Source organism: Salvia hispanica, chromosome 5, assembly GCF_029641045.1.
Source record: "Salvia hispanica isolate PSC_SH4W2 chromosome 5, Shi_PSC_v1, whole genome shotgun sequence".
NCBI classification, from domain to species: Eukaryota; Viridiplantae; Streptophyta; class Magnoliopsida; order Lamiales; family Lamiaceae; genus Salvia; species Salvia hispanica.
The window spans coordinates 17,765,404-17,786,659 of NC_142696.1; the positions used below are offsets into that span (position 1 = coordinate 17,765,404).

Here is a 21,256-nt window from a genome sequence, read left to right on the forward strand (position 1 = left end):
GTCATCATTCTCCTAAATTTCAGTCCCAGGCCACAACTCCTCTAACCCTATAGCCACATCCAAGCCACAACTATTAAATTGCACTATTCACAATTTACAACCTATTTTACGCATGAAATAAAAAATGCCGAACAATTTAAAACACGAAAAATTGAATATTATACAACATACAAAAAAAAACATTAAAACATAATGTCAATGCTGGAAAACGTTGGTGCGTGCCCAAATTTCTTCAATTAGATCCGCTTGGAGGCGAGTGTGTGCTTCTTCTTCTTCTTCTTGGATTGCGGGCATCGCCGCCTCTAACATTCTGACCATTTGAGCTTCGATTGCTCTTTGACCACCACAGCGAGGAAGCATTTTTTACGGATATATTTTGCGAGTGATATAGTATGAGAGGGAGAAAAATGATGTTGAATAGATATAAAAATGGAGTGGTATTTATAGATAAATTTTCGAATTAAAAAAAAATAAAAATTCAAAATCGGCCCGGGTCTGGCCCGAACCCCCTCTAACACTTGGCAGGGCTGCGACGAGTCATGTCCCGAGACAATATAATGCTGAGACGAACCGGACGCTGAGCGCGGCCCCGGGACGTGACTAAAGGTGCCCACGGTTCAGGAACTGGCGGTTACGGTTCGGAACCGGCGGTTACGGTTCGGAACCGGCGGTTCCGATTTTGAAAATTCTTGAACCGAAACCGAACCGCGAGGGTGTTTCGCGGTTACGGTTCCGATTCCAAAATTGCCGGTTTCGGTTTCGGTTTCGAACCGGCGGTTTTTCGGTGGTTTTTTACGGTTTTTCACGGTTCCGGCTTGGTTTCACAGTTTTTCAGCGGTTTTTCGTGGTTCCGGTTTGGAACCGCCCGAAACCCGCGGTTCCGACACGATTTCAGTTCGAAAATATTTGAACCTGAACCGAACCACGGTTCAAAAATCAACGGTTTCGGTTCGGGTAAATTCTCACGGTTTCGGTTCGGAACCGTAACCGGCGGTTACGGTTTCGGTTTTAACCGCCGGTTCGATAAACCTTGGGCAGGTCTAGACGCGACTGCCAGGCCGGAAAAATGCTCCCTCCAATGCGCTGGGCTATGGGCTGGGACCTAGGTGCGGTCCGGCCCGCAACGTTATGAATGCCCTCAGCTAGGGATGTCAATCGGGCTAACCCATTTGGGTTCGGGCCAATCCACTCGGGTTGCCGAGCTATTTGGGCGCGGGCTATTCGGGTTATGGATTTTTTGGGTTATAAATATTCAACCCTAACCCTAAACCGCCGGGTTTTAGGCTAACCCATCGGGCTATTCGGGCCTAAAAGCTTTCGAAAATAATTTCTTGTATCAAAATTTTCTTCTATAGAATGATTTTAAATTTTAGATACTTTTTTTTTTCTTTTCAGTTAGAATCATATAAAATCTTCATATTTTCATAGTATTCTACAATAATATACTTGGAAAGAAGCATTTCATCTCGATCAACTACAACATAAATTAAAGCTTGTGTTCGTGTCATTATTTTGGGCTTTTGGCATTGTTCGCAACTAATTATTTGTGAAAATTAAAAATCATAACTTACATGAATCATTATTAAAATGATAAATATATTAAGATTTTGATGAGTTATTTCTTAATTTTGTCTTGATTGGCTTTGGTGGTGGTAAGACACTAATGACAGATGATGGGACGGTGGAATAATGAGTCGAGAAGGAACTTGAAAGCTGATATTGTGGGATCGAGTGGAAAAGTATAGAATGAAGATTGAATAAGACTAATGATTATGTGAGGATTCAAAAATATAAAAAAATCTAAACTTAATAATTTTAATTAAAAGTTGCAATCCATCGCGCCGACCCGCAACCCGTTCGGGTCAACCCGTTTAACCCGCCAACCCATTCGGGCTAACCCGTTTAGCCTGTTTTGTATTCGGGTAATAAAATTATAACCACAATCCGCTCATTTTACCGGATTGTTCGGATCGGCCCACGGATTTCGGATTGAATTGACATCTCTACCCTCAGCTCACTGTATACGTTTATGAGTAGTTGCACTTGGGTCCCGGCCCGTAGCATTATGGATGCTCTCAGCTCACTATATACGTTTATGAGTAGTTGCATAAAATTTATTGATCCATGGGTCCCTTACTGCGTAATAAGTTTAGAAAGTGGCATCTTCTACGAAAATCATTTAACGTGGATCTCAATAATTAAAGTGAACCTAATTTTCGACGCAATATATTTAATGATGTTCTGGGCATATACTATTTCAAATTTGAATAGTTTATGATTTGAATAACATTTATTTCATCTATTACTGCAAATTCAATGTACTTTATAAATAGCATGAATTTTGTAAAATTGTTTGACTATTGACTCTGTACAAATCCATTGACGTTATAATTTTGGCAAGGTTATAGAAAAAAAACATGTTTCTTGTGTCGTGGGGGCGAATGCACCTTGCTGTGACAAGGGATATTACTGTACTCTATTTTTTAAAATAATATTTATATTAGTACATTATTATCCATTCTTCTTATATAATTTTAATGTATCTATGTATCCCCTCTTAAATCGACAGAATTGTTAATACAAATAGAATTATCAGAATAGTTGATGATTTGAGAATTATGAAGCTTTGATTACGTTAAATTGTCGTCATTGTTTAATGATGCTATGATTTTTTTCCGAGTACTCGTGTTGGATTATATTTTATGATGGTTATATATCATTCTTTTCATGAGGAAGAAATATGGAGTACTAGTGTTCATGAGCAAGAAATTCAAGATGTATAGTATTATTAATTTTATTTAATTTGTTAACGAATAATATTCTAAATAAGAAATTCTATGTGCGGCACTGTCCTATAGTATAGTAATTCTTTCCTAATTATCTCTAATTTGAGAAACATGCTTTACGAGTCATCATATTCAAATTTTTGATGTCAAAACTTTTGAACGCATGACACAATTTTGCAAAGTCTAGATAATTTAATTCGAAGCTAAGGTAATAAAAAATCAAACAAGCACAAGTTTTTCGTTAGTAAACTATAATTAGTCCTTATAATTTTATTTTTACCGTACACGTTGAAGAAAAATATGAAAGACCAATAATGGAATCTCTAATATATGAGAAAATAATTTAATTACACTAAACAAATTTGTTCAACCTTAAAACAAGAAACTAATTTGTCCAAGTGTTGAAAATATAGAGAGGCACAAAATAAAAGTTACTCCTATCAAAGATGAATGGCTGGCATAAACCAAGCAAACAAAATATACAATTTGGTTGGTTGTTATTTATAGTCTCAAAATTCATGTAAAATAAAGAAACGACAACGACAACGACAACAAATGAGCCCATGATTTCATATCGAAAATACTCCATACTTTGAAGAGATCCAAATTCAATTACTACTAAACACATACCACGTCACACAAATTCTCTCTCTCTCTCTCCTCTTCTCTAGCTCCTTCTAGCAACTAGAACAAGTGTCTTGACCAGGATCATGTCGCTGCTGAGGAGGAGGAGAAGGGGCGGGCAGGATCATGAGCCGGGGAAGCCGGCCGACCCGGAGGAGGAGGAGGAGGAGAAGAAGAAGCCGGAGCAGCGGAGAGCGGAGAAGAAGAAGTGGTCTTGCTTGGACAACTGCTGCTGGTTTATTGGGTGCGTGTGCGTTGCGTGGTGGATGCTACTCTTCTTGTATAACTTGATGCCTTCCTCTTTTCCTCAGTATGTTACCGAGGCGATAACGGGACCCCCGCCTGACCCTCCCGGGCTCAAGCTGCGGAAGGAGGGGCTGGCTGCGAAGCATCCCGTGGTTTTTGTGCCCGGGATTGTGACCGCAGGATTGGAGCTGTGGGAGGGGCATCAGTGTGCTCAGGGGCTGTTTCGGAAGAGGCTGTGGGGAGGCACATTTGGTTCTGTTTACAAGAGGTATTGTATTGCTTGGTGCTTCCAATGTGCATGGGAATTTTCACTTTATGTTTTTTGCTACATTATGTGTGTTTTTGGGGCTCAAGTTTGGCATGGTGTGATCACTTGAATGATTTAGTGTGTGTGTGTACTTCTTCTTGAAGTTTTTGGAAGATTGAGATTGGTTGTTTGTCCATGATGGTGTAATGGAATGTGTATTGGAGGATGTTCCAACTGTTATTTGATTTGGTGGAAAAAAATCAATATTTGGTAGGAAATGCTTGACACAAGGAAATTTATCTGTTACTTGCTTTTAGTTCTATAGAAACCTTGTGCTACGAATAGCTACTACTCCCTCTTTTTCCACAGTAGTGGAGGCGTTTCTTTTCTGCATGTGATTTAAGAAAAATTATGTGAGTTAAGTAAAGGAATAATTAATAAAGTAGGAAATAAAAAAGGTAGAGACATTGACTCTATTACTATGGAACGTACCAAAGTGGCAAAATGATTACACTACCATAGATCGGAGGGAGTATAATTTAGGAACCCTTTTCGCTGCTGAAATCTTAAACACAAGTTTGTTTGTGTAACTTTTTTGCTATTCTGTTCTGATTTTGATTTCCATCCTTTTGGAAAAGCAACGTCGTTTCCTTAGCATACTTGTAATGTACATTACATATTTCAAAAACATTCTAGAAATCCTTATTTTGGTAGTCTTTTCATCTAGGGAGGAGGTTTGATTTATATAGTTTTTGGTACAAAATATGCAACATTTATATACATGGCCAATTGGCACATTTTGTAGTAGTGCATCAAATCTAGGCACAGAAATGCTTTTTGTTTGTACATCTTGTATGGACACATGTATTACTGATGGCATAACCTGCAGACCTTTGTGTTGGGAGGAGCACATGTCGTTGGACAATGAGACCGGTTTGGATCCACCTGGTGTGAGGGTCAGGCCTGTGACAGGCCTTGTAGCTGCAGATTACTTTGCACCAGGATACTTCGTGTGGGCGGTTCTAATTGAAAACCTTGCTCAGATTGGATACGAGGAGAAGACCATGTACATGGCCTCATATGATTGGAGACTCTCGTTTCAGAACACAGAGGTATGCGCTTATCCACCTCCCAAGATATGCGCCCTTCATTTTTAACACGAGCTTTGCCTATCTATTTTCAGGTGCGCGACCAGTCACTGAGTCGGATAAAGAGTAACATAGAACTGATGGTTTCCACCAACGGTGGCAACAAGGCCGTCATCATCCCTCATTCGATGGGAGTTTTGTATTTTTTGCACTTTATGAAGTGGGTTGAGGCACCTGCTCCCATGGGGGGAGGGGGTGGGACGGATTGGTGCGCTAAGCATATCAAGGCCGTGATGAACATTGGCGGACCATTATTAGGCGTTCCAAAAGCTGTTTCTGGCCTTTTCTCCGCGGAAGCAAAGGATATTGCGGTTGCTAGGTACTTTTCACTCATGCATATAATTCTAATGCCTTTTGTTTGTAGCTTGAAAATGAAGCTACTGGATTGTGTGCTAGGGCGATAGCACCGGGCGTTTTGGATCAAGATTTGTTTCGTATTCAAACACTGCAGCATCTGATGAAGATGACGAGGACTTGGGACTCAACCATGTCGATGATACCTAAAGGCGGAGACACCATTTGGGGCGATCTTGATTCCTCGCCCGAGGATGACTACTTACCTAGCAAACGGAGGCTAAATGCCACTGAAGAGGCTATAGATGTGAGCTCGGAAACAAAACGAAAACGCAAGCATTATGGACGGATCATATCATTTGGAAAAGACATTGCTGAGGCAGATTCATCTCAGATCAATAGAGTTAATTTTCGGGTTAGATTTTTGATTTATCTCAATGATAATTGCTGAAAACATCTAACAGTTTTCCTTGTTTATGAATTTTGAGTGTTTGGGAATCATAAGAATCAATCATGTTAAGAAATGTAGCAAAGAAACTCGTGTTGCGAAGATCATGAATGACTCGTTTGTTCGTGCAGGGTGCTGTGAAGGGGAGGAACATGGCGAATGACACGTGCATTGATGTATGGACAGAGTACCAAGAGATGGGATTTGGAGGCATCAAAGCTGTTGCTGAGTACAAAGCTTACACTGCTGGAGATCTGGTCGATCTCTTGAGCTTCGTTGCCCCAAAAATGATGGCGCGTGGCAGTGCTCACTTCTCGTATGGGATAGCGGATGATCTGGATGATCCCAAGTATTTGCACTACAAGTATTGGTCGAATCCGTTGGAGACGAGGTAAGGATGTCAATCATCAAATTTGTTGTTACGTATAAAAATGTTGTTTCTTGGCAGGTTGCCTAATGCTCCGGACATGGAGATCTTTGCCATGTATGGAGTTGGCATTCCGACAGAACGAGCCTACATCTACATGGAGGCTCCTTGGGCAGAATGCCACATTCCTTTCCGGATTGACACGTCCGCAAGCGAGGAAGAAGAAGAAGAAGAAGAAGAAGATATGTGCTTGAAGGATGGTGTTTTGAGTGTGGATGGGGACGAGACGGTGCCCGTGTTGAGCGCCGGCTTCATGAGTGCTAAGGGGTGGCGTGGGACAACAAGGTTTAACCCGTCGGGGATGAAGAACTTTGTGAGGGAGTACGAACACGCCCCTCCGGCTAACTTTCTCGAGGGCCGGGGCACGCAGAGTGGCGCCCATGTTGATATCATGGGGAACTTTGCCTTGATTGAGGACATCATGAGGGTCGCGGCCGGTGCCACCGGAGACCAGCTCGGGGGCGATCGTGTCTACTCGGATATATTCGAGTGGTCTCAAAAGATTAAGCTAAAGTTGTAAGTTACTAATGTATATAATGTACTCATTTTACTCATTAATAAGTTGATTATATACACTTTTTTTTTTTCAAAAGTCTAAACAAAATTACACTTTTTACTCATTAATAAGTTTGGTTTAATTGTTTATTTTTGACTAATGTCCTGAAATTAGTTGTTGGATATGCACTGAGCAAATTCTTTTGTTGAAATCTGATCTTAATCTTGGTTATTTGCGCATGCTTGCTTGTCCTAGTCTTCTAACAATTCTTCTGTATTTACCCATTTTTATTGGAAGAAATTTGGTTTGAACCCCATTATGATGTCTCGAATATGTGAATGTTCCTGAGGAGATCTACAATTGTGTTTGCCCAAAATTTGTTCTCATGTAATCTAACTTAATTAACACTAAAAGGATAAGATCTAGACTTAACTTCAAAATTGGTCCCTAAAAAATTGGAGTTTGCTCCTAAGTGCTAAAAATCATATTTTCATGGTATCAATAATGGTAACTATTTTCTTTTCGAAGATGCATATTTTTGTCTGAGAAACTTGTCATAAGTCAAGATGTTATTAGTGAGTTAAGTATTTAAACTAAATAATGATTGGAAAAAATAATATAATGATGAAAAAGTTGACATTTATTAACTTCTTGAATAAGAATTGTGTAAGAAAGTGATAAATAAAATGATATATACACCTTTCATGCCTTCAAGGGCAAAATAGTCAGTTGAAGCATTTCAAATGTGATCTTTAATGTTCAGGTACTTGGAACGTGATTTTTCCTACTTCAAGGATCCAAAAAAGTACATATACCACTTTGAAGTTCACTCTAAGATCTAACCCACGAAAATCTAGATCTAAAGAAAATTGATGGAAGGAAATGAATTGAGAATGTGCGTGAGGTGGAAAATCTGACCAATGAACTTTCACCTAAAAGAAAGATGACAATCCATGGCAAGTTGGCAATCTAACAGGGAGAAAAAACTCTCAAAGAGTCCAAACATTCATCTCAAAACTCATTATAAAATAATCCCAATGAGCTATTTATAGTATATACTAGTTTGATTGAAAAGACGAAATATAAAAAGATACCTGAACAAGAAATGTGGACTTCGTGTCAAAATATGCATGGATAAGAGTTTTTCGTTGTTGTTTGATAGAAAAGAAATTATTTGGATTTGTGTAATTAGAATATTAGATAACAGTGCCTTGACTTATAATTTCCGCAAGATTGAGGCTAGTCATTGTCTTATGTTGGGCTTTGAGTTAAGCTTTACATGTGATATCAAACAATTAGAAATGTCCATATACAATTATCATTCTTGGTATTACTATCTTATCAAACACGTCTATATATGAAATACAAGTGGAAAGAGAAAAACATTGGGCAAAAACTTAGTATAAAATGATCCAAATGAGTTATTTATAATAATGTCTAGATATAGATATTTATATAGTCATTTCCAAGTGTTTGTTATCGTATTTAAGTTACCATCTCGGCCCTTGTTTATCTCCATGGCCCATCCGAGCCCGCAGATTTACCCCCAAAATACTGTGATATGTATCTCACAAATTTGGTCGGATAGCATATCTCACTTAATTTGTTTACCTAGAAAAGAAATAATTTCCCCTTCATATCCTCAATCTTTCTCCAAGTAAATCTGTATCAACTTTTCCTCCAAGTAAATTTGCATTAAAATGAACAAGCAAATCCAAAGTTCATTGCCAACATTTCCATTCGGTGTTCATTCATCACCAAATCTTTCTCTCCTTTTTTTTTAAAAAAAAAATAATAAAATTCTTTGTGAGCTATTCAATTTGTGGCCTTCTTGTTATGATATTACTTTTATTTGTTTCCTTCAATTCAATAAAACCGATGAATTTGTTTGATTTGGAACAACTTTCTTCTCATAGGTTTTTGAAGAGTTCTATTTGTTGCTATAAACCCTATATGTGTGATTACGTACTTTCTTCTCTAGGATTTGTTTAAAGGTTTCTCACAATTGAGGTGAACTCATTATCTTCCTTCCACAAGTGTGCACTGTTCTATTTCTTTGTGCAAATATTAAAGCATTAGTTTTTCAATAATTTGGTTTATCTTGTTTGTTTTTGTATTCATACACCCAACAATCTATTGTGCATAATTCAGGAATATGATGATTGGCATTTAAAAACTTATCATAGTAAATTTTTGTAATTTTGTATATGTTTGCCTTATATCTGTGAGAAGTTAAATCATTTATAAGTAAATTACGGTCCAATATATAGGCGAGTTATTAACGTTTTACATGACACTATTATGGAGCAAGTCGCCGTGAGAAATAAGGAGGGAAAAAAGAGAGTCAAATGTGATATTTTTTTTGTTCCCACCTAGATTGTATTGGAAATAAGATTTAATTAGGTCAATGCAGCATGGAAAATTTAAGAAATAATTGAATTTAATTAGGACAAATTTGTCATTGCATATTTATTTCTGTTTTCGTAACTTTCCTATCAAACAAAGTGGGCTTATTAGAAAAAAAAAATAAATTAACTAGGATATCAAACATGTGTTATTAAAATCATATATTTCCCTAACTTGGTCCTAAATTTTGGTCACTAACTAACCTAAGCATATCCCACATCACTTATCAAACAGGTCCTTATCAAATACAAGTAGATATAGATAAACATTGGACGAAAAATTTAGTATAAAATGATCCAAGCTTGTGGATTTCAAAGGCTCCCACTCAGTTGTCGGGTGGCACCGTCTGATGTTCCTCTATCTTCTGATCTCTCGCCTCGTCCTTGCCTGGCCCTAATCGATCCAAGGCTCTCGGGTTCGGCTATCCCCTTGACATTGAGCAACCAAATTCACATACTTATTTTTCTTTTCTAAAAAGAAATTTTTCTTAAATCCTGATAAGCATACCTATAATGTCGAATAATTCCAAATCAAGCATTATGGCATTGTACATAGGACTATGCTTAGCAATCAAGAACTCTATATGTGAATTGATTAAGTCTTCCCTTTTATTTTGTTGTATAGGTTTTAAAATCACGTCTGAAGCACTTTTTTTTTTAACAAGAGAGGACAGAGCCCTTAAGAAAATACTGCAGCCTATCCAGCTCGAATATATGCAATTCCCAAACTATCGTTCAATAATAAGTTTCGTACCCCAATTGGTGGCTCATCATGCAAATACAAATTTGTATCCCGACAAGAAGACCCACTTGCTAAATAATCTGCAACCGAATTTGCCTCACATATACGTGTTTCACTACCACATACCAGTTTCTATCGCAATAACATTATTGATAAGATTTATATTTGTAAATACAATAGCATTATTGATTATTATAGAAGTTAACGTTAAACCATCTTTTAAAGTAATGATTAAGTTCGAAGTGTACTCATGGTAATGCAAAACCAACATAGTATCCCTTTTTAAACAAATTATTGCTACTTTTAGATTTTTATAATTAATTCAATTTCATAGTACATATTTTGGAAAGAAAAAGAAAGAAAGAATAAAAATAAAGAAAAAAGAAAGGAAAAATGAACTAAAACAAAAGCCACCAAGAATGTAATATAAAATTAAGAGTATTTATTTTTATATAATTTTGGGTAATCCTTTATACTAGAAGATTTTAATGACTAATTTTATCTCAGTTCAGAAAATATTCCAGAAATATTTTCTTTAGCTCAGATGGGAAAAGGCAAAACATTTTCGAAAAAACAAAGAAACCCAATTATAATCGGGTCGGGTTAATTAGCACCAAACAAAACCCGCACAATATAATAGGCGATGATTAACTAGATTCAGCTCATCAAGTCTGATTCCGATCCGGCGAAGTATTCCCAATTCTCAGCTTGGAACTACTTCGATCTAACCCTCTCTCTCTCAGATCACACCTTCTCTCGCTCTCTTTCCCCTATCAACTGTGAGCATCTTTCGTCGCCTTCTGCATGCAATTTTTATATATTCATATAATTGTTCGGATCATAGGGTTTTCGAGAATAAATTTTTCTAGGGTTTTTACAATTTTGGCCCCCTTCTTCCCGTACTGGAAGTTCTACTTAGTTGATTGTCTTCCTTTTCTTTTCGCTGCTGAACCTTGGTTAAATGGCGCTTGTGAGTATAATTGCGGTGAACTTGTAATGTATTTTGTTTGTATTTTCTCTCTGTGTTCAACTTGGGCAGCTTGTGTGCTTTTGTTTATTGAATTTCTCTTTCATTTTTTTTTATCATTGGTGTTGGGGTGCTAGAAACTTTTTTTTTTTTTTTTTTTGTTGTTGTTGTTGGTGACTAATGAGTTGGAAGTAACTTAATTCAAGCTCGTGGTGCAGCAGATAGGTGCCCATTTTTTATTAATCCTTTGGTACTAGACTTTCTTGAGGATTCTTTTTGATGATCTGGGTTGTCATCGAACAATTCAAGCTCTTGTAGCGTGTTTTTATGTGTATGTCATTGCCATGCTAGAACAAACTTTAGGAATGTCCACCTGATTGATTAGTGGTAAATTATTGCATCTCTTGGAAAATGCACTTCCCTGAAATCAATGTTAGATCTTTGTTCGACTTTCATGTGGTTACTAAAGGAATGATACTACTGTAAAACTTTTGTGATCTACACGTACATGGATATATTCTGTCTTCTATGTGATCCATTATGTTTATGACAATTATAGTGAGTATTGCTGTCCTCTGGACATTTTTTAAGACCAAAGGTCTCTGGGCCTTAGAATTTGTGTAATTCCTTAGTTCAATTTTGGTACTACTATTAAACTGCAGGGTATCTTGTTACTGTCATTGTGTAATCGAATGCCTTCAAATTACGATGACAGATCCTAGAACCCATGGGTCACCAACAATAATTTAAAGATTGATGTTTGTAGAAGCATTAGGCTAAATTAGGGTACAAGTAAGATGAGTTCACTCCCAAGTCCCAAGAAGCATGTTTTATGCCATCATATGATCACTTATTTAATTATTTTCTCTTTATTTGGATCTTGGATGCTCACAATGTTATTAATTGGATCTTCTGTTATACATGCAGCCATTCTGATCCATCCAAAATTTCAAAAGAATGAGTATCATCCTTATTTTCACGGCCTAGGTTCAGTTTACATTGGAGAATTGAGACATTTTGCTGAACTCGTACTTCTTAGCCCTACACAAATGAACAAGCTCCCCTTGCTTGTAAATTGTAATATATAGTTAATTTATAACCACATAAGCTTTGTTTCAATTTCTATAAGATAGATGATGGATATAGATAGTAATGGACTATTTGTAGCCTTGCTGCTCTAGGGGGATTGATGGTACATGCTCTTAGGCCGTCTGAATTTTTTGTAGGAAATTGTTGGCAGACCTTATGCACTCAGTTTTATTTCATTCTCCTTTATTTTGTTCCTTGTCAGAGACTTTCTATTTGTATGACATGCTACCTTGTCAGCTATTTTCTGAACCAGGGTGAGTCATCTGCCTATTCTCGAGCTCATCATTAAAGATGAATATGCAGCAAGCTGTGCAGTCCAGATCTTCAGCGAATGGATATGGTCGCCGTAAAGTTGAAAAAGATTCTGCAGCTAGGTCTGACAGTAAATTTCATACCGGGAAAGCAAACTATAGCAGGACTAGTTCTGGTAATCATTCTATCCTTTTGGTTTCTATAAGATATATATCTATTTCGAAATTCTAACTCATTTGGTTTTAGGTAAAGGAGGGATACTTGAGTCACCTTCACGCGATAGGTTGATATATTTAACTGCATGTCTCATTGGACACCAAGTGGAAGTCCAGGTGATGGATGGATCTGTGTTTTCTGGAATATTTCATGCAACAAATGCAGAGGATTTCGGTATGTTAGAAAAATGTTTTAGCATGGAAAATACTCTTGCTTAAGGAACCTTTATTTTGAACTATGCATAGTCATTAGAGTGCACTATTTATTAACTAGATGCCTTCCTCTGGTGCAGGAATTGTTCTGAAGATGGCTCACCTGATTAAAGATGGTTCTCAAGGAAAAAAAGATATTTCCGATGCTCTTAGCAATCCTTCTCCAAAGACACTGATTATACCAGCTAACGATCTCATACAAGTGATAGCAAAGGTGTGTTTGTGTTGCCTGTCATAGATGTATCGTTTCTTATATTGTTAATGCCTATTTAGGTTTCTACATAGATGAATGTGATTGGATAGAATGTGTATGTTCAGAAACTGTGATTAAGTGGCTGTTATGTTGGAGTTGAACAGGGAGTGCCTGTAATGAGGGATGGATTATCAAATGAGCTGCAATATGAAAGGCAGCAGGAGCTATTAACAGATTCCTGCATATCACAGTCCCGGCATGTTGACTTGGGTAGAGAATTGGAGCGCTGGATCCCTGATGAAAACAATCCAAGTTACCCTGATCTTGAGAACATATTTGATAGTCCTTGGAAAAGGTTGGAGAATCATATTTATCCTCAGAAATTTTAATTTGGTGATGATAAATAATGACTAGTTATGAATCATATGATAGTGTGTGCAAAATTAAATTTGCTAGTGCTTGTAGCAAATGGTTTTGGCCTCGCATAGTTTTTCATAGTAAGTGATGAATTAGTTGTTACACTAATATCTAATGCTATTGTTTTGACTGTCTGCAAGAATCGTTTTACAATAATAGAAATCCTTGGTTTGGTGCTCAACATCTTTGTAATTGGTGCTGTTTTGATGTTCCAATACCTTTCTTTTCCCATCAGGGGCTGGGATCAATTTGAAGCGAATGCAACTTTATTTGGAGTTAAGAGCACCTTCAACGAGGAACTTTACACAACAAAGCTTGAGAAAGGTCCTCAAATGAGAGAATTGGAGAAAGAAGCTATGCGGATAGCTAGAGAGATTGAGGGTGAGGATACCGGTGATCTTCATTTAGCAGAGGTTAGCTTAAGTTTTGATCACTATCTTTTGGTATTTAGTTTTCCTAGTCGATTTCCTGATTCCTTCATCCTAAATCATTTTCAACAGGAAAGAGGTCGCCAGCTTGATGGAAGTGTAGAACTTGATGAAGAAACACGATTCTCCTCAGTCATTCGGTCAGTTGATGACAGTGGATATGATGAGATCGAAGACATATTACAGGATTCACGAAATGATGAAACATTTGGTGATTCCTTGAGGCCTGTTATTGGCAAACCTCCAATTGACACGTTTCCTGGGAAAGCTAGAGATGGTGCTCAAATGCCATCAAGATTTCCATCCTTGGTAATTTCTCTTTCTAATAGGAAATAGCTTTTCTTCATTGTTATGCCAACTAATTCTATAGAGTTAGACATGTTAGTATCATTTCCTAATTTTATTTGTTTGGCTGACGCATGTTCTTCCAAAACCTTGTGTTGCTTCTTTCTTTAGTTCTTCGTATTGATTGCTGGGATAGAAAGAAGAAACAACCAGCAAGTAATGCCGGATTCATTTTAAAGTTATCCACTGTTTCTTGTATTTCTTGGCCTTGAAATATAATTTTTTCTGTTCAAATAGTGGTTAGCCAATTAAATGTGTGCATAAGTCTGCATTAACAGGGATTGGTGACCTTTAAAAAGCATTTATGAGTTTTGTTATGATATTTTATTACGTACTCCCTCCGTCTGCCATTAGGAGTCCCATTTATGGGCGTCACGGGTTTTAAGAAATGTTATGAAAAGTGGGTGAAAAAAAGTTAGTGGAATAGGGGTCCCACTTGTATATATTAATTTTAAATGAAATGTGAGTGGAATGAGTTAGTGGAAGGTGGGATCCTATTACTCCTACCATTTATGATAAAAGTGAACCGGGACTCCTATTCGCGGACGGACTAAAATGGAAAAACAGGACTCCTATTCGCGGACAGAGGGAGTAATTGGCTAATTTCAGTTAGCTATATCTTAGCTTTTGTTTTGTTCTGTTGATCTCTGTTAAGAATATTAGTAGTGTTAAGTATATTATGTATTCTGTCCCACATCGGAGATGTGACATAGCCTAGCTTAGTCTCTTGTACTATATATATGTGGCCTATGTTGACTAATGATATACACCTACACCTACGACTATTCTCTACTATGTCTATATACGTCTCCGCATATATCTATAATTTACTGTTCTACATGGTATGTTAAGAATATTAGTAGTGTTAAGTATATTATGTATTTTGTCCCACATCGGAGATGTGACATAGCCTAGCTTAGTCTCTTGTACTATATATATGTGGCCTATGTTGACTAATGATATACACCTACACCTACGACTATTCTCTACTATGTCTATATACTTCTCCGCATATATCTATAATTTACTGTTCTACATGGTATCAGAGCGGATTCGAATCCGTCTCTAGAAAATTAGGGTTTAAAGAAATTAGGGTTTCTGCTGCTGCCCGCTCTACTATCCCCACTCTGCTCTTCCGTCACTCTACCTGAATTATTTTTTGTTCTGCTCTACCGCGCTACTCTGCCCAAACTGGGGTTTAGGGTGTTGCTGCTCTACTCTGCCCAAATTTGGGTTTCTACTACTACTCTGCCTTATTGCACAGCTGCTCTTGCTGCTCTACTCTGCCCAATTTGGGTTTCTACTACTACTCTGCCTTACTGCACAGCTGCTCTTCTCTGCCAAAATTAGGGTTTCCGCTACTGCTGCTTTACTTTGTCCAACCGACGCTCTGCCCGAATTAGGGTTACGGCAACTCTGACTGATTAGTTTAGAGTTTGCTCCATGATATTTTATCATGTCTACTACTACTGCCCTGCAGCTGCTACTCTGCTACAGCTGTAACTACTACCCTGCATCCGCCACTTCTGCTACAGTTGCTACTCTACATCTGATACTACTACCTGCATCCGTACCTCTGCTACAGTTGCTGCTTTACGGTTGCTGCTTTACAGTTGCCACTCTGCTACATCTGTTACTACTACCTGCATCCGTACCTCTGCTACAGTTGCTGCTTTACAGTTGCCACTCTGCTACATCTGTTACTACTGCCACTCTGCTACATCTGTTACTACTGCCACTCTGCATCTGCCACTCTGCTACAGTTGCTGCTTTACAGTTGCCACTCTGCTACATCTGTTACTACTACCTGCATCCGTACCTCTGCTACAGTTGCTGCTTTACAGTTGCCACTCTGCTACATCTGTTACTACTACCATGCATCTGCTACTACTGCTCTACAGTTGCTACTCTGCTACAATTGTTACTACTAGCGTGCATCTGCTACTTCTGCCACTCTGCTACAGCTACTTCTACTCTGCCCTGCAGCTCTACTTTTGCTACAGCTGCTACTACTGCATATAGTTGTGACTTCTGCTATAGTTTCAACTACTACTGCTATTGCTGCGGATGTCTACATTAAATTGTTGTGGGAAAACATTTATGAGAACTTTGTACCAAGCTGGACATGATTGATATAGATGTTTCAAGCTTGAGGGGGAGTGTTAAGAATATTAGTAGTGTTAAGTATATTATGTATTCTGTCCCACATCGGAGATGTGACATAGCCTAGCTTAGTCTCTTGTACTATATATATGTGGCCTATGTTGACTAATGATATACACCTACACCTACGACTATTCTCTACTATGTCTATATACTTCTCCGCATATATCTATAATTTACTGTTCTACAATCTCGTTAAATCACGAATTGTTTATTTACAGTGAAAAGTACATGTTTTAGTCACTATCTGCTTTTGTGGCTGTAGGGAGAAGCGCAATCTTCTGTGTCAAGTAGCAGGGATGTGTACCATTCAGGCTCCGAGGATCGTGGCACCCAGATACTGAATGAACAGCTTCCTAAAGAATCCTCTGGAATTTATGCAAGCAGGTTCTGTTTCTGACTTCTCATACCGACTCTGTTGCTAACTTTGAGATGTTAAGCTATCTATCGTATCTAAGAATCTTTCTAAGTGGATAAGTGGAATTAATTTTCATTCAGGGTGCTTGACAACCAATATACTGGACATGCTGAAAGTAGTAGTGTTAAGGATGATAAAGATAAGCCAGTGGTCAGTGTTTTTATACTGCTCTGAAGTTGTCTCCTATTTTTGTGACTGTTGAGACTTGAGAGTAAATGGTATCTTACAACCAGTTCTTTTTCCTGCAGTCGCTTGATCGAGGTGGATCATCAAAGACCGATGGTATGTAAAATGTCTTACTAATCCTGATTATATTTGTTCTGCATAGTTTTTCTTTGTTTGTCAAAAATAGTTATCTGGAGATTATCATTTACTCAGTTCTCTTTGCTCAATTTGAAAGTAAGGGGCCAATAAATAAATGTTCTCTTTCCTTTGCTTGGCGTGGAAGAGTTTTTCTTATTCGTCCATCATTTTCTGGTTTGTTCTGAGAGGATTTACCTTGGCTTTATACACGACACATAGAACTGTCCTTGTGTTTTAAACTTTTAATGAAGAAAAATCCTTGCCGTGCCCATGTGCTACATGGAATAATGGAATGAAACAGGATAACGTCCTCTAGGGTTCACTAGATTATGAAATATGGTTTTATTTTTCCCTCATTATTTTCTTCCCTTAATTTATGGCAACATAGAATACATTTTCCTTGTTCTGTTGTGGTAATAATGTCCTATGTTACATTCGGCTTTAACATCAATTGTTATGTTCAAAGACTCAGATTCATTGCTGAGATTTAAAAAAGGTTGCGCTGCTAACGCTGTCTTGTCTCCAAATACTATATCTTTTGATCCATCACGTGTATCAGCCGAAGGAGATGAGAAGGCGAGCTCTAGTAATGAGCTATCGGAGGGTGCATTGCCTCCCAAAACGCAAGGGGCAGCACATTTTGTTGCCCGGCCCAATAGTTCTGCATCATCAACTTCTGATCGTGGAGGTGCTGCTTCAACTTCTGCCAGCCGAGGATTGTCATCTAGTTCATCTGTTGGTTCGTTGTCATCGGAGAAGTCATCTCTGAATCCATATGCAAAGGTGGGATGAGTGACAATGGAGATCCTCTTTTGTAATATTTAGTTATACTCGTGCTCTGCAATTATGCTGATTATCTTCTTGCTCCACTTATTGTTTGGTAGGAATTTAAGTTAAATCCGAATGCAAAGAGTTTCACCCCATCTCAGTCGTCTATGAGGCCTTCTTCCCCAGTTGCTGATGGTCCCTTCTACTATCCAGCTAATGTGGCACCAATGACTCAGATGCATGGAATGCCTGTGAATATTGGGGTGAGTATGAAATTTTCCAGTGCTTGTTGGTTTAATCATACTCTGCCAATGTTGCACCTTCTTCTACAACTTGAACAGTGTGATTCTGTTCCTCTGCAGTCTGCATGTTGTTTAAAGCAGTGTATATTGTCGCTGTAGTATCTGGATTCATAGATGCTAATGTAACCAATCAATAAAAAAAGCAGTTGTAGAAGTTGCAATTCTTATTGGGTATTCGTCCCACAAAGAAAGAAAAGAAAGAAAGAAAGAAAGAAACAAAGAGAGAGAGAGAATGAAAAGAAAGAACAAGCAATTAAAGTTGTGACAAATGCATTTGTCATTTTTCTTATTTGCTCAGATAGGTTGTAAAATCAATTATTTACAATTACAGCTATTAATTGAAAAATAAATATTCTTAATCCATAAAGCACCTTGCTTGTGCTGCATGAATTATTACTACTATTGCTTGTGTTTTAGTTTTACGGTGGTTATGTGCTTTAGCAGATTGGACCTTCTTTTGCTACACATCAGCCTATTATGTTCAATCCACAGGCTGCACCACTGCCACAGCCATACTATCATCCAAACGGACCTCAGGTTTGTTATAAATTGTTGTCCTAATCTGCCTTCCGTCTAGGTACTGCCGACGTCTAACCCTAATCTGATGCAGTATGGGCAGCAGATGATGATTGGACAACATCGGCCAGTCTTGTACATGCCAACGTATCCAGCAGTAAGACTTTTATTATCTTTTTCATACTATTGCTCTTTTATCTGTGTGGTATTTCCTTGCATCAATATGCTTTGTCAGTTGCTGTTTATGTTTTACTGTTTATTCTTTTCCGTTGAATTATTTGAATCATGAAGCTGCTAGAAAAAGGAAATGGTGCATCATGAGCGCTGAAGAAAAAAAAAATTCAACCATTTCCATTTTGTGAAACCGTACTTGCACATTTATGCATACATGATAAGTTTGTTTTTCATATCTTCATCGCCCTTCTGTGTCTAGGGTTAGCACATGCCTGACTTTTAGTTGCTGTTTTTGTTCCTTCAAAATATTTGTGCAGGAAATGCCTTACAACAAGGGGAGGGAATTTTGATGAAGGCTAGTAGTCGAACCATATTATGTGTTTCTGTTTATGTTTACAACAACAGGCTGCTCTGAAAGGATTTTTCCGACAAGGCTCAGCAGCTGAAAAAAATCTGCTCAGCTCTGGAGACCGTAAGGAGATTTGTGGTCTTAACATATATTCACAAGTCAGTACATCATTACTAGTAACATTGAGTATCTTTATGTTCAAGCATGGAGTACTATACCCTTTTCTTTTTCTTTTTCTTTTTCTTTTTCTTTTTTTCCCTTCTCTTTTCCGTCCTTTTTCCTCTTCACCCTGTTGTGATTTTAGTCTTCCCTTGTTGAATTATATTGTGATTATAAACTAATTTTTTATTGTGGTTTGTAAATAAAACACTCCACTCTTCATTCCCCCTCCCCCCTTTTTATTCGGGTTAGCTGTTCATGTTGTGTCGTGTCTGGTTGCTTTCTCTTGTATGATAAACTAGTTGTCTTTTTATTGTTGATTAATCCCCAATTAGAGTTTGTTAATTTTTCATAGCCAGGCTGACCTTTGACATAAGGTGAAATGATGCTTAGTTTCACTTTTTGGGGCTTCAGACAACAAGGCAATATCAAACCATGCAATTATTTACTGCATTTTTAGCCGAGTTATGTACGCAATATAGTTAAGGGTAAATTTCTAAGAAAATCATACACAGTGGTTAAATTTCGGTTTGTGCTGTATCTTTCTTAAAGTTGGTATTTTTTCTAAATTATCTCATTATGAAAAATTCAAGCCATTTATGACTCAATGTACAGTACTCACTCTTTCCCTTAATAATTGTCAATTTTGGTTTTGGCACGTGTTTTAAGAAATGTAAAGGAAAGTAAGTGGAAAAAGTTAATGAAATATGAGTCTTATTTTTATATATTATTTTTATAATAAAATATGAAATATGAATGAAATGAGTTAGTAGGATGTGATGCTTACTGTCATTTATTGTAAAAAGTGAGTGAATAATTAATAATGGTGTGGACGAAAATGGCAAACAGTGGATAATTAATAGGGGACAAAGGAAGTATATAATTGTTCACATTTTTCCACCAAAGAATGCCATTTTCTTAATGAATATAAAACATTGTTTAATTCATTGATCATAATGGCTAAGTGTGATTTTTTTCCTTCCAAATCAAGTGCAATTTCACCTAAAAATCATCGTGGGATATGATGATTTTGATTGAATTCAAATTTTATAGTTTTTCTAGCTGATTTTTATAGTTCGGGCTAAATCAAAATTTGACCAAACTTCATGATTTTTATACTACCTCCGTCCCACTCAAGATGTCCACAATCTTGAGTGACTTGGAGTTTTAGGAAAAATTATTTTGTAAAGTAGAGAGGGGAAAGGTAATCGATCGTTCTAATGAGGAGAGATGAGAGATGAATTTATTTCCAAATATGGAAAGTGGACATCTTAATTGGGACAAACAAAAAAGGAAATGTGGACATCTTGAGTGAGACGGAGGGAGTAGCAAATTGTCCTAAAATTAAATGTCTTTAGTTTAAAATTCATTTCAATTCTTGTAGATCATTTTGTGTTTGGAAAACCCTACTTGAAATAGCATCGTGCGCTATATGCAATGGCTTATGTCATTTTCATTTTCATTATTCATATGTTTGCTTTTCTCATGACTGATGATCACATGAGTAATCTAAATACCATTCTTCTAATTCACTAAAATAATTCTTGTTTTTGTTTCAAAAATAAACCACGTAATTTTCTTGGAACCATGTCTAATTATTTAATTCACAATTTTATTGAGTCAACTCACTTGCGATTTGATGTTCATAGAAATTCTTGTCATTGTCACCTTCAAAAGAGGAAGCGCTTCATTATTTCAACTTAATTGAATAATGGATCACTTTAAATTGAATTCTTTTCAATTATTTTTTTAATTTTTTTTATATACTTAGATAAAAATGGATCTGTAATATTCGGTCCTATAATTTTTGTTTAGATATGCACTTTGTATAACTTAAACCAAAAAATATTATTTAATTTTGAACTCGAATTATTTCAACATTGATCATACCATCTACAGAATTGAGTAGGTTCTATAAGTAGAAAGTTGTATTATTATCATCAAACTCTGCCTTGCATATATTGTATGCGCAATTAAATAGTATTGATGTGGACCATCTGATGAAGAAGGATCGTCTGAGAATCCATTTAATTAATAATAGTAAAGCTAAAAGAAAAATCCCCAGATGGCCAGATGATTTCCTTAATATTGAATTCATTTAACATTATAAACAAATGTGTAT

At 37.1% G+C, this 21,256-nt stretch overlaps 2 protein-coding genes across 5 annotated transcripts; both read left to right on the forward strand.

Annotated features, from left to right (window-relative positions):
• Nucleotides 1-3,380: 3,380 nt before the first annotated feature.
• On the forward strand, nt 3,381-6,955 carry LOC125186420 (phospholipid:diacylglycerol acyltransferase 1-like). Of its 2 annotated transcripts, XM_048082781.2 has the most exons (7): nt 3,515-3,654; nt 3,722-3,924; nt 4,793-5,015; nt 5,087-5,370; nt 5,448-5,760; nt 5,925-6,184; nt 6,242-6,955. In XM_048082781.2, exons 3-7 carry the CDS (start codon nt 4,815-4,817, stop codon nt 6,738-6,740), a joined length of 1,557 nt encoding a protein of 518 aa, XP_047938738.1. In that variant the 5' UTR covers nt 3,515-3,654; nt 3,722-3,924; nt 4,793-4,814; the 3' UTR covers nt 6,741-6,955. The 2 variants fall into 2 exon arrangements, with proteins under 2 accessions (XP_047938737.1, XP_047938738.1); XM_048082780.2 differs by having other exon boundaries at nt 3,381-3,924.
• A 3,541-nt stretch (nt 6,956-10,496) lies between these two features.
• On the forward strand, nt 10,497-19,342 carry LOC125188618 (polyadenylate-binding protein-interacting protein 4-like). Of its 3 annotated transcripts, none has more exons than XM_048085567.2 (15): nt 10,497-10,642; nt 12,157-12,346; nt 12,418-12,561; nt 12,680-12,813; nt 12,957-13,147; nt 13,445-13,622; nt 13,710-13,946; nt 16,411-16,532; nt 16,644-16,713; nt 16,812-16,845; nt 17,426-17,649; nt 17,751-17,897; nt 18,378-18,473; nt 18,547-18,609; nt 18,944-19,342. In XM_048085567.2, the coding sequence occupies exons 2-15, from the start codon at nt 12,211-12,213 to the stop codon at nt 18,974-18,976; spliced, it is 1,809 nt and encodes a 602-aa protein (XP_047941524.1). In that variant the 5' UTR covers nt 10,497-10,642; nt 12,157-12,210; the 3' UTR covers nt 18,977-19,342. The 3 variants fall into 3 exon arrangements, with proteins under 3 accessions (XP_047941524.1, XP_047941526.1, XP_088914955.1); XM_048085569.2 differs by having other exon boundaries at nt 18,381-18,473; XM_089058829.1 differs by having other exon boundaries at nt 10,524-10,642; nt 12,223-12,346.
• Nucleotides 19,343-21,256: the final 1,914 nt, after the last annotated feature.

What these genes read in the sequence shown, in the direction of transcription:
- LOC125186420 (XM_048082780.2), top strand. Translation starts at nt 3,497, where the DNA reads ATGTCGCTGCTGAGGAGGAGGAGAAGGGGCGGGCAGGATCATGAGCCG. An exon ending in TTTGGTTCTGTTTACAAGAG is followed by an intron (nt 3,925 to 4,792) that starts GTATTGTATTGC and finishes CATAACCTGCAG; the next exon opens with ACCTTTGTGTTGGGAGGAGC. An exon ending in TCAATAGAGTTAATTTTCGG is followed by an intron (nt 5,761 to 5,924) that starts GTTAGATTTTTG and finishes TTGTTCGTGCAG; the next exon opens with GGTGCTGTGAAGGGGAGGAA.
- LOC125188618 (XM_048085567.2), top strand. Translation starts at nt 12,211, where the DNA reads ATGAATATGCAGCAAGCTGTGCAGTCCAGATCTTCAGCGAATGGATAT. An exon ending in TTTGATAGTCCTTGGAAAAG is followed by an intron (nt 13,148 to 13,444) that starts GTTGGAGAATCA and finishes TTTTCCCATCAG; the next exon opens with GGGCTGGGATCAATTTGAAG. An exon ending in TGGATCATCAAAGACCGATG is followed by an intron (nt 16,846 to 17,425) that starts GTATGTAAAATG and finishes CACGTGTATCAG; the next exon opens with CCGAAGGAGATGAGAAGGCG.